The 12,322-nt window shown below is 50.1% G+C and overlaps 1 protein-coding gene across 1 annotated transcript in view; it reads right to left on the bottom strand.

Moving 5' to 3' along the window:
- The window catches only part of TTC16 (tetratricopeptide repeat domain 16), a 29,926-nt gene extending 18,432 nt beyond the window's left edge, over positions 1 to 11,494 (bottom strand). Inside the window, exons 1-6 of the mRNA XM_060250642.1 lie at positions 11,458 to 11,494; positions 7,470 to 7,654; positions 5,418 to 5,508; positions 4,809 to 4,952; positions 2,024 to 2,124; positions 918 to 1,047 (exon numbers count right to left, since the gene is read on the bottom strand). Of these exons, the coding sequence (XP_060106625.1) occupies positions 918 to 1,047; positions 2,024 to 2,124; positions 4,809 to 4,952; positions 5,418 to 5,508; positions 7,470 to 7,645 (642 nt within the window). The 5' untranslated portion in view covers positions 7,646 to 7,654; positions 11,458 to 11,494. The remainder of the gene's footprint in view (positions 1 to 917; positions 1,048 to 2,023; positions 2,125 to 4,808; positions 4,953 to 5,417; positions 5,509 to 7,469; positions 7,655 to 11,457) is intronic.
- Between the last annotated feature and the right edge of the window lie 828 nt (positions 11,495 to 12,322).

Below are 12,322 nucleotides of genomic sequence, written 5' to 3' on the forward strand. Positions count from 1 at the left end.
CCCAAACTGAAGAAAGATGGATGAAATGTCTTGATATCTAGAACAGACGTCTTTGGAAGGGCTTCCTTTAGCTCCATGAACTAAATACTGGAATATGGATAATCCTTTGTGATTGGAAAGTTTGTTGAACTGCTTTTGAACTTATTTGTGGGAAAATCCTTTTGAAGCATGTTTGTTCATTTGAAGTTCTATGTGCAAGCCTGGTCTGAACACCACTGATCTTCACATTACTTGAAATTTATCACATTATTTAAAATGTATGGTGTCTCTTAGCGGTTTTTTATTTACACATTTCTACACTAAGATCCTATCGTTTCGCTGAAACCCGAGCTAGGCAAAAGGACAGGAAGCCGGCTGTCACGTTCTCAAGGCGCAGGCAAGCAGGAGTCCAAAGCCAGTCCAAGGTCAAAGTCCAGGAAGTCAAGCAGGGGGCCAAGTCACCAAAGCAAAATCGCAAACCGGAATCAGAAGACAGTGCCCAAAAGCCAAAGGGTCAGGGTGCCAAGGAATTCAAGCAGGTCGGGGTCTGGAATCAGGAAGGAGCGTGGATGCAAGCCAGAGAATTGACTTGTTGCTTCCACAAGGTTACCAGCTCCTGGGTGGGAGTTATATGGGAGCCTCAATCAGCCTGCTCCCTGGGTGGCAGCGACTCAGGGCTGAGTCTTCGCTCCGAAAGTTTTTTCCGGAGCTTGCTTTGAACTCTGGCGATGGGAGGGAGAGAGCTTGGAGGAGTTTGATTGTCAACAACCAGCACTGGTGCCTGGAATGTAGGGAGAGTGATTGATGGGCCAGCTGCTGATTGTTCGGCTGAGGAGCTGCTTGGCAACTCTTCCAGGTCTGTTAACCCTTCCCGCTCCCCCTCATCAGGGCTCATGACACCGGCAAAGCAAAGCAAAACGGATCCGATTCGCTCTTACCTTCCCGAAGTATTCATAGAGTCGAGCCCTGAGGACAAAGAGATCCGCGTTCTTCTGATCCCGAACCACCTCTTCGTTGACCATCTGGAGGCACTCGTTGTACCTTTTCAAGGCGGCCAGGCAGGAGATACTCAAACGGAAAGAGAGAAGTTGCCGTTAACCGGGAGGCTGGGGATCCGGATGTGTCCGCACCCACAGCATTTGGCGGGTCCCCCTTCCTTCCAGCACTTTGAGTTGCCAGCTTCAGCCCAGGGAATTCCTGGGGGTGGGGTGGTCGTGCCTGGGGAGAACAGGGTTTGGGAAGGGGAGACAGAACAAGCCTCCAAAGGTGCCACTTCCTCCAAGGGAACCCATCTCTGTAGACTGAAGATTTGATTTATTAATGCGATTCTAGGAGAACTCCAGGCAGTACCCCCCATCCCTGCCCACCCCCCCCACCCCGGACTCTAATCTGAAAGTGATGTCATTGTGATGGCGCACTTTGCTGGCTGGGCATTGGCTGCTGCCTGGCCAGCCCCCTCTGAAGCGGAAGAGAGGGCTGGGCAAGGGGCGGGTTGAGTGTTCTCGCTTGGCCCACCCCTTGCCCAGCCCTCTCCCTCTTCAGAGGGGGCTGGCTGGGCAGTGGCTGCCTGCTCGGAGCGAAGGAAGAAGGACGCGGGCGGCCGCTGCCCTCCCTCTGAAGCGGGGGAGTATCTGAAACATTGCAAGCGGGGACAGGGAGGGAAGCGGTGCGAGCAGGGAAGGGGCGCCTGGCCCCCGCAGCAAGGTGGCGCCCTAGGCAACCACCTGCCTCACCTACTGCCACACGCCAGCCCTGCCTGGAGGCTGGCCTACCTTTGAGAAGACGAGGGACTTAGAGGAGACTAGCCCAGAATAAAACTTTGCTGGTCTTAAAGGTGACACTGGACTTTGTTTTGCAATAACCTCCTTAGCAAGCTTATCAAACGGTCCTAAACCTTTTTTGACCCATCGATGGTGCAGTTTTACGATACGTTACGTCAAATTCTGTAGCAACTCAGCATCCCTAAAGCTTCCTGGCGAGAGGCGCCTTTGCTTTGTGGCGAGGGAGGTAGGGAGCCCGGCCTCAACCGCAAGCTTGTCTTTACCTCCTCCTGCGATAAAGGGGATTCTTCGGCTGCAGCTCGGAGGCCTGAGTGAAGGACTCCAAAGCGTCCAGGTAGACTTGCTGCTCGTACAGGCTCTGACCCTGCAAATGCAAACACCCAGGTAGTCTTGGGACGTGGCAGGGAGGGAAAGGGAAGCCAGGTCGCAATCTGCTCCTTCTCTGTCGTCTGGGCACCCCACGCTGGAGCTCTTAATGAAGCCCAACAAGGTTTCCTATAGAAGGTGAAGTAGCCAAGAGTAGGAACTGCAATCCCGTTCCAGTCATCTCTTCTGCCTACGGGCTTTCAGCGCCCAAACGGCACCATCCTTTGCAGAGTTATGCCTTTGTTGTTAGATCCACTGGTAACGGTATAGCCAGGAATCTTTACTGTGAAGCAGGAGGCTTACATGCAGCAGCAGCAGCAGCTTCTCAGTACTGTGTGTGCTAGCAAAGGGAGAGTTACACCGAGCCAATCGTCACTTTCAAACTAGTACAGGTAGTATAGATTGAGAGACAGGGATAGAATCAACCTAGCTGGATGGATGCATTTGCAGCGTGCGTGCCCTGCTCTCATAGTGCCAAAGGTAGAGAGCATGCTCCTTCTTGGTGTGTGTGTGTGTGTGTGTGTATGTGAGAGAGAGTGAGTGTGTGTGAGAGAGTCAGAGAGCCAGAGTGAGAGAGAGAGAGAGAGACACGCAGAAAGACAAAGAGACAGAGAGAGAGACAGAGACAGACATGCTTGCGCACACACACGCAGAAGGAGGTCTTGCCCCTAAGAACTGCGTTCTACTTCAAAGCGATAGTATCAGACACCAGGAAGGAAAAGATGCTCTCTGGTTCCTGACCTGTCTGTGTCTCTAAATCTGTGGTGCTGTCTCTGAGGCAGGAGAGAGGGTACAGTCCTCCATTTCCAACATTTCTAAACCCGTTGATTCCAGTGAATGTCACAGGGCATAATCCCATTTAGGATGGCCCTTTAGATGGCCTCCGGGCTCAGGCAGATGAGACGAAGGCCACACTTGTCATTTTATCTATAACAAGCAAGATAGCCAGCCTCGTGCTGCCTCAGTTTGCCTCAGGGGTGGGTGGGGGTCAAGAGAGGGAGGATTTCAGGATCTACACGGGCAAGGCCCTAAGCAGTCTGGAACCAACGTATCCACGGGGCCTCCTCTCCTGGTATACCCCCCCCCCAAAGAGCATTATGCTCTGGTGAGAAGAACCCAAAAACATCCGCCTGTTCTCAACCAGAGCCAGGGCTTTTGGGGCCCTGGCCCCAACCTGGTAGGACTCTCTGCCAACTGACATCCATGCCCCATGGGACCTAATCCAGTTCCGCAGGGCCTGTAAGGCTGAGACGTTCCAGCAAGCTTACAATTGAGGACAGCAATCTTTCTTATTGAGCCTGGCTCCTCCTTTGCTTCTGCCCCCACAGGGCAGGCTCACCAGCTCCTCACTCTTGCTGGCGGGGGGGGGGGGGGAGGGAAGGAGACTTTGGAGAGGGGTCCACCCCAAACAGTGATGTCACTGATGTGAGCAGGTTTGCCAAGTCCAATTCTAGAAAGATCTGGGGACTTTGGGGATGGAGCCAGGAGGCTTTGGGGGTGGAGCCAGGAGACATTGGGGGTGGAACCAGGAGACTTTGGGGGTGGAGCCAGGAGACACTGGGGGTGGAGCCAGGAGCAAGGTTGTGAGCAAGGGGGTGGAGCATCATTGAGCTCCAAAGGGAGTTCCGGCCATCCCATTTAAAGGGACTGCACATCTTTTAAATGCCTTCCCTCCATTGGAAATCATGAAGGATAGGGGCACCTTCTTTGGGGGCTCGTAGAGTTGGACCTCGTGGTCCAATCGAAACTTGGGAGGGTGTTTTGAGGAGAGGCACCGGATGCTATGTTGGAAATTTGGTGACTCTAATTAAAAAAAATAGCACCCCCCCCCAAAGCCTTGAGGATCAATTCTCCATTATTCCCTATGGGAATCGGGTGTCCATAGGCAATAATGGAGAGTCCAGCAGACATCCCCCCCCCCGCTTTCTAATGACCCTGAAGCGGGGGATCCCCTGCCCCCACCTGGGGATTAACAGCCAAAAAACCCACTGTGTCCAAAAATCAAACACTTCATAAAGAATAAGAAAAATATTTCATTCTATAAGTGCATAGGCAGCCATACATTCATACGAATTCACACATGATATCAAAAAAGGTGAAAAGTCCCACTAACAAAATGTCCATTCCACTGAGTGACTCTGAGAAAACTTGCTTCGATGGGTATCGCTCCCAATTTCTTCTGTCGTCCAGAGTCAAACCTCAGATATCGGCTGTGAATTTGTATGAATGTATGGCTACCTGTGCACTTATAGAATGAAATATTTTTCTTATTCTTTATGAAGTGTTTGATTTTTGGACACGGTGGTCTTTTGGCTGCTTATCTATACTGTGCTGCCACTGTTCTCTTCCCACCTGGGGATTGGCAGCCGTAGATGTGAGGATGCCATGCAGAAGAGACGCCATCACATTGGAGTTGTTCTGTGGGGTTTGAGGGCAAAATTCTGTGGTAAAATTGCCCTCAAACCGTAGAGCTTTGCTTTCAAATGAGAGCGTTCCCGCGTGACGTCCCCGGACTGATGACATCACTTCTGTGTGACATCATCACATTGGGGACGTTGTGTGGAGAGGTTGCTGTTTGGGGTGAGGTTCCCCTCCACCGGCTAGCTGGCCGGTGGTGAGGAGAAGCCCCCAAAAGAGGGGGCTAGCAAGCCTAGAGCTGGGGCGCTGGAGCATTCTGTTTACCTGCAGGTATAAAATGAAGGCCAGGCGGGCCAAGCATTCTTCCTTCGCCAGGGTCATGAAATACGCCTTCCTGAGGTGGAGAGCAGCGGACTGGAAGTCACAGAGCTGAAGAAAAGCTTCCGCCTTCTGCTCATACAGCTCCACCTGGACATGGGACAATGCAGGCAGCTGTTAGGTCAGTCAAGGAACATAAAATCTCTTCCTTCTTTGAAGGAGGACATCATCGCATCCTAGTCCACGGGTCCCCGATCTTTTTGAACCTGTGAGCCCCTCAGGGTTTCTGATGCAGTATGGTGGGCGCAGCTACAAAATGGCTGCCGCAAAAGACAGAGCCCGCCACAAAATGGCTGCCGCAAAAGGCAGAGCCAGTCACAAAATGGCTGTCGCAAAAGGCAGAGCCAGTCACAAAATGGCTGCCACAACTGTTTGAAAACAAATAAAGACAGTGAAACAGATTCAATAACCATTCCAGACAACACCAGAGTGGGCCAGAGGTATAGTCCTCTAGGCGCTCGGTCACATTCCTTTGGCACGTGGTGGGGATTTCTGCAGAAGTGGGCTGCTCTGCAGACCGTGACGTCCACTGATCCCCACTCTTGGCCTCCTTACCTTCTTAGGATCCAAGTTCAGGGCTTTGGTATAGCAGGTGATTGCTTTTTCCCACTCTCCCTGGGAGAAAAACTGCTTGCCGTCTCGGCAGCTGAGGGAGCAAAGAAAGAGATAACAGCTAACCAGGAACATCTTCAAAAGTAGAAATGAAGCCATGCAAAGACTTCCTGGTGCTGCAATGTATTCCACCCCCCCCCCCCCTCATTCCACATGATAGCTTGTTTGTAAGTTCAGCAAAAGCGCCTGGCACAGTTCTTTGGGGAATGTAGCCACATTAGGATTTGGGAGGGGGGAAGTTCAGATATCATGTCTCTTTCATGGCAAAACTCCCCGACTGTACATGTTACAGTGCAATTCTATGCAGAGTTGCTCCTGTTGAAGGTGCTACAATGCTGTTTTGTTGTTTTAACCCTGCATGGAGAAAACCAGCCCATGAGGAAGCATGCCTCTTGTCGGACCTTGTCTCCAAACTGCTGAATTTCTATATTCGGGGAGAAGGATTTTCACAGAATTATAGAAATACAGAATCATAGAGCTGGAAGGAGCCATACAGACCATCTAGTCCAACCCCCTGCTCCATGCAGGATCAGCCTAAAGCATCTCCAGCAAATAATATTTCAAACGCATTTTGAAGGCTGCCAACGAAGGGGAGCTCACCACCTTCCTAGGCAGCTGCTTCCACCTCTGAACTACTCTGACGGTAAAAGTTTCAAAAGGATTGGACCAGGGGGTCCGATTCTATGAGCCTCCAAAGAAGGTGCCCCTATCCTTCCTTATTTCCAAATGGAGGGAAGGCATTTAATGTCTGCATATGCTTGTTGATAAGACTTCAAGCTGGAGTCTAACGCAAGTGATCTATGACAGTTCCTGACAGCTTCCCTTATCAGGTTCATACCGGTTCTATCCAGAGTAATTGTGCCTATGCAGGATGACTCAGCACTGAGTGCTGATTGGTGCTTCTGTATTGCTGTATGCATATAACTGTGAAGAGCCTGTACAGTTCATCTCTGCTCTCATTCGTGTTGTCTGGCAAAGCACTTTGCTAGTGTATACCAGAACAACTTGTAATAAATGTAAATAGTTAGCACAAGTCGATGTGCAACAGTTGCTTTCTTTCACGAAGCCTCACAACTCCAGAGCATACCAGCAAATACTCCAACAGGGTTATGGGCCCAGCACGCTTCTGCTGCGCCGTGCTCTGGAGGTTCTGAACAAGGCTGGACTGCTGTGGTGCCTTGTGGCTGAGTGAATGTCTGCAGCTGCCGCTTCTGAAGCCGAGGTGGAAGCCATGCTCAGCCACGCTTCTGATAACAGCTCGGAGGACGGGAGGGATTCTGAGGACCAGCTGCCAGCCGACAGCATGGCCCAGGCACCGTTGGCTGCAAAACCGTTGGCTCTGGTGCATGCAGATGTGATAGGACCTTTCCCCAAAAGCCACTCTTATAAGAGGTTTGCACTAATCTTGGTTGATGATTTTTCCAGATTCTCATAGGTGTATGTGGTCAAAAAAGAAGTCTGAGGTGTTCACCACAGTTAAATATTGGGCCCGGAAGGTACAGAAACAACTGGGTGAATTGTGTGCTTTGCAAACCTTATCAGGTTCATACCGGTTCTGTCCAGAGTAATTGTGCCTATGCAGGATGACTCAGCACTGAGTGCTGATTGGTGCTTCTGTATTGCTGTATGTATATAACTGTGAATAGCCTGTACAGTTCATCTCTGCTTTCAATCATGTTGTCCGGCGAAGCACTTTGCTAGTGTATACCAGAACAACTATAAACTTGTAAATAAATGTAAATAGCACGTCGATGTGCAACAGTTGCTTTCTTTTACTAAGCCTCACAACTCCAGAGCATACCAGCAAATACGCCAACATTTAAAAGCCATGCGGTCCCTTTAAATGAGATGGCCACAACTCCCTTTGGAGTTCAATCGTGCTTGTCGCAACCTTGGTCCTGGCTCCACCCCCAAAGTCTCCTGGCTCCTCCCCCAAAGTCCCCAGAGACCTGGAAATATCCAAAGGCCAAGAAACCGGCAGGAGGAGATACTCACTGCTCCTCTGCTCGTTCCTGCAGGATGTCTTCGAGGGTCCCCCATTTGCGAGGACTTTTGATATACCGTAAGGTCTGGGTGGTCCCAAAAATGCGACGCAGGGACTTCTCCTGGGCTTCCTGAAGCTTTTCTTCCGTGACGGCTGTAGGAAAGATCTCCAGGCGGATGGTGGCCATTTTGACCTCCTGCAAGGAAAAACAGCCACAAGCATGAGCTCAGCCCACCCCGCCATGTATGAGGTCACAACGATGAAAACACTAAGTGCTTCCCTTCGATTGTGGAGAAGCAGCACAGCCGACCCCAATGTATCAGGGATGAAGCAGTTTCTAGGTCAGGGAGCACAGCTTCAAGACAAGGCCTAGCTCTTGTTGGGCTTTCGGTGGCTGTAGGCCAAGGGTGGGGAACCTCTGTCCCAAGGGCGTATACGGCCCTTGAGGTCACTTGGCGTGGCCCTCGGGGATTGCTGGGCCGAACCGAGCCATGTGGCAGCCTCTCTGGGGCCTGGCTGGCCAGCGAGGATCACGGGGCCCAGCTGCACTGTGCAGCAGCCTCCCCAGGGCCAGGCAGGGATCACAGGGCCCAGATGTACTGTGCGGCAGCCTCCCTGGGGCCTGGCTGGCCGGCCAGAATTGCTGCAGGGCCTGGAAAAGTTAATATCACAGTTCAGTTTGCACTTGATTATCCCAGATGGTGTGGCCTAATATGCTAATGAGTGTGTGACCTAATATGCTAATATTAGGGGATGTGGTCTAATATGCTACTGAATTCCTGCTGGGTTTTTCTGCAAAAAAGCCCCGGACCTATGCATTTGTTTAGGGTGGCAGGCTGGGTGTGTGTGTGTGTGTGTGTGTGTGTGTGTGAGCATGCCAGATTAAGTTCTCCCCACATGACTTCAAATAGAAAAACAATTATTTGCATTAATTTTGCTGGCCTGAATCATTCTCCCCCGGCGGAGCACTGTTTTTTAAGTTGATTTTTTATGGCCCGCGAATGATATTATAAATATCCGTACGGTCCTTGGCAGAAAAAAAGTTCCCCACCCCTGCTGTAGGCGGAGCTGGAAGCTTCAAACTTTCTGTTCCAAGGATACCACAGGTCAGTTATTATGAATTTTTTGGCTGTCAGACAGTTCACATCTGTGACTTATTATGGTGACTCCCGGTGGCGTTTATTTTGCTGTCCAGGATCTCATGCAGAGGTCTTTCGCATCGCCTGCTGCCTGACCCATTTAACTAGAGATGCCGGGGATTGAACCAGGGACCTTCTGCATGCAAAGCAGATGCTTTCCCACTGAGTCATGGCCCACCCCTATCACGTCTGCTTTAACTCTGGTCAAGCCTGCACTCAATCTTTGGTTCAGGAGAGAAGCATCCTGGGTAAAAGCCATACTGTATGCCAATGCTGCTAGCTTGAACTCTCCTCACCCCCTCCTTTCCTTTGTTATGTAGTTGTGCTTTGAAATGGGAATATGTGAAAGAGATTATCATGCCTTCTCAGGCTGGGCATCGGGGGGGGGGGGGGGGGGAGGTTGGAGCCGAGGAGACGCTCAAGGCCAAAGCAGGTCTGAGAACGAAATTGTAACATCAATGTGTGAATGTGCCCTGCATAGTACCCCTCCCTCAAGAATCCCTTTGAAGTGTACCTTATATGATTGCATTCTACTGTATGATCTTTAGTCTTTCAATCTCCTTGTAGTCGAGAACTATGATATCAATAAACTAGCTACTTTGTTATCAACAAGGACTCGTTACTGAATCTGCCGACTTGACAACCACCTGCCTCAGCTCTCTGATGACCAGGGCAGAAGAGCACTCAAGGAGGATTGCAGGGGATGGGAAGAATCATACGGAGCTGCCATTAAACAGGGAGGTACATTGGTTGCGCTAAGAGCAAGGGCGTGGGCAGATCACCAAAGACTCACAAAGCCCCAGCTACGGAAAAAAATCTTACCCACTCCCCTGGCTTCTGTGAACTTCCTCAGGCATTGCCATGTTTAGCCCCCTTTTCCAAGAATAGGGGCGCCTTCTTTGGGGGCTCATAGAATTGGACCCCCTGGTCCAATCCTTCTGAAACTTGGGGGGTATTTTGGGGAGAGGCAATGGATGCTATGCTGAAAATTTGAGGCCTCTATCTCCAAAAACAGCCCCTCCCCAGATACCTGCGGAGCAATTCTCCATTATAGCCTATGGGAATCCGTCTCCTTAGGGAATAATGGAGTGCCCAGCAGACATTTCTCTCCCTCGCCCCTAACTACACTTTCCCTCTGACTAACTGCCCTTATACCACTGTGAGCATTGGGTAAGCTGCGTTCTTTATAAACAATTTTTTGTTGATTTTTGTAACACATTATGGCATACGCATTTATTATTTAGTTCCAGATAATATGAAGTGAATGATCATATAAAGGCTGACACCGAAACAAGGCTCTGTAAACCTAGGGAACGTGTTATCAGCTGCACTTCGTATCAGCTACACCTGTAAAGACATTGCCTTAATTTTCTGCAAAGTAACCTTGACTTCGTTGGCAACATCATTACTGATTTGGAGAGGCTTTTTCGCATCTATCAGGACTTTGCACCTTTTGGAGTCTTCGTTCTGCGTGGACCCTTTCCTTAAATTGTAAATTGGCAATTGCCTTTATGTAAATGTATATTGTAAACGGCAAGAATGTTTGTTGTACGTTATGAACCATGTAGTGCTAAGCACCGAAGATAATGAGACATCCTGCATTTATTGCATCTAGTTTTCAGAAGTATATTCTGCAAAGGGTTTCAGCAGCATTGTTCAGAAACAACTTCACGTAACTAATGTATTCTTTAGTAGAACACGGTTCTCTCCTGTTTCCCACCTGGGGATTGGCAACCCTAGCCTTCTTTCCTGTCTTGCGGCTCTCAAACATCTCATGCTTATTCTGTGTGGCTCTCACATTAAGCAAGTTCAGCCACCCCTGTTTCTAATGCCATAGACCAGAGCAGCCATTTCCTTGAGCAACTGCTGTCTGGAGAGCAGCTGTGATTCCGGGAGATCTCCAGGCACCACCGGGAGACTGGCAAACCTCCCCTCTTACCGCCTCCTTGACTGCCTCTCATAAGAACATAAGAGACGCCATGTTGGATCAGGCCAATGACCCACCCAGTCCAACACTCTGTGTCACATAAGGACATAAGAGAAGCCATGTTAGATCAGGCCAATGGCCCATCCAGTCCAACACTCTGTGTCACACAGTGGCAAATTTTTTTGTGGCTAATAGCCACTGATGGACCTCTGCTCCATATTTTTATCTAAACCCCTCTTGAAGGTGGCCATGCTTGTGGCCGCCACCACCTCCTGTGGCAGTGAATTCCACATGTTAATCACCCTTTGGGTGAAGAAGTACTTCCTTTTATCCGTTTTAACCTGTCTGCTCAGCAATTTCATCGAATGCCCACGAGTTCTTGTATTGTGAGAAAGGGAGAAAAGTACTTCTTTCTCTACTTTCTCCATCCCATGCATTATCTTGTAAACCTCTATCATGTCACCCCGCAGTCGACGTTTCTCCAAGCTAAAGAGTCCCAAGCGTTTCAACCTTTCTTCGTAGGGAAAGTGTTCCAGCCCTTTAATCATTTTAGTTGCCCTTTTCTGGACTTTCTCCAATGCTATAATATCCTTTTTGAGGTGTGGCGACCAGAACTGCACACAGTACTCCAAATGAGACCGCACCATCGATTTATACAGGGGCATTATGATACTGGCTGATTTGTTTTCAATTCCCTTCCTAATAATTCCCAGCATGGCGTTGGCCTTTTTTATTGCAGACGCACACTGTCTTGACATTTTCAGTGAGTTATCCACCACGACCCCAAGATCTCTCTCTTGGTCAGTCTCTGCCAGTTCACACCCCATCAACTTGTATTTGTGGCTGGGATTCTTGGCCCCAATGTGCATTACTTTGCACTTGGCCACATTGAACCGCATCTGCATCTCCTGAGGCTTTCCCGGCGCGTCTCACCTTCCTCTTCTTCCCTTCCTCCCCCTCTTCCTCTTCCTCCTCCATGGCTCCGTCCTGCGGCGGCCTCGGCGTCCGCCGGTTGCTCCGTCAACCCAGCGGCCGATGCTCGGCAGCCGTTGCTACTCTTGGGGTCTGTCTCTAGAGGGCGCAAGGGAGCCCGACGCGACGTTCTCGGCGAGCTGGATCCTGTTCGGGGAAGGTCGTGGAAGGGAGTGGGAAGCAGCCCACGTTTTAAAATGTATTTCAGCTTTTTTATTTTTGTATAGATGTTTGTCTTTCCAGTAGATATTGCTATTCACGTGTAATGGCTAGAGGGGGGGAGGCGAGCTGGGAAGCTCCCCCCCCGCACCCGGGCCCTGAGTTCAAATCCCACCCCAGCTCTGAATTCACTGGGTCACTTTAGTTCAGTCCAGTGGAGCGTTTGCGGCCTCTGAGTTAGCCTGGTCCGTAAAACGGTTGGCGTACTGGACAAATAGCCGCAGGGCTGCAACTGCAGACTTAGCACACACACTCCCCCCAGCGCTTTTATTGAGTTGCCAACTCTGACTGTGAAATTTCCGGAGCTTTGGGGGTGGAGCTTGGGGAGGGACCTCAATTGGAGTAGAGCAGGGGTGGCCAACGGTAGCTCTCCAGATGTTTTTTTGCTTGTCTCTTTAAATCACTTTTCCAAGCCAAGCCAGCCAGCAGCTTGGCAAATGCATTTAAAGTTAAATTTGCTTTCCCTCCCTCCCTCCCTCCCTCCCTCCCTCCCTCCCTCCCTCCCTCCCTCCCTATCTATCTATCTATCTATCTATCTATCTATCTATCTATCTATCTATCTATCTATCTATCTATCTATCTATCTATCTATCTATCTAATATTCAT

The sequence above is a fragment of the Heteronotia binoei genome, chromosome 12, assembly GCF_032191835.1.
Source record: "Heteronotia binoei isolate CCM8104 ecotype False Entrance Well chromosome 12, APGP_CSIRO_Hbin_v1, whole genome shotgun sequence".
In the NCBI taxonomy this organism is placed as follows: domain Eukaryota; kingdom Metazoa; phylum Chordata; class Lepidosauria; order Squamata; family Gekkonidae; genus Heteronotia; species Heteronotia binoei.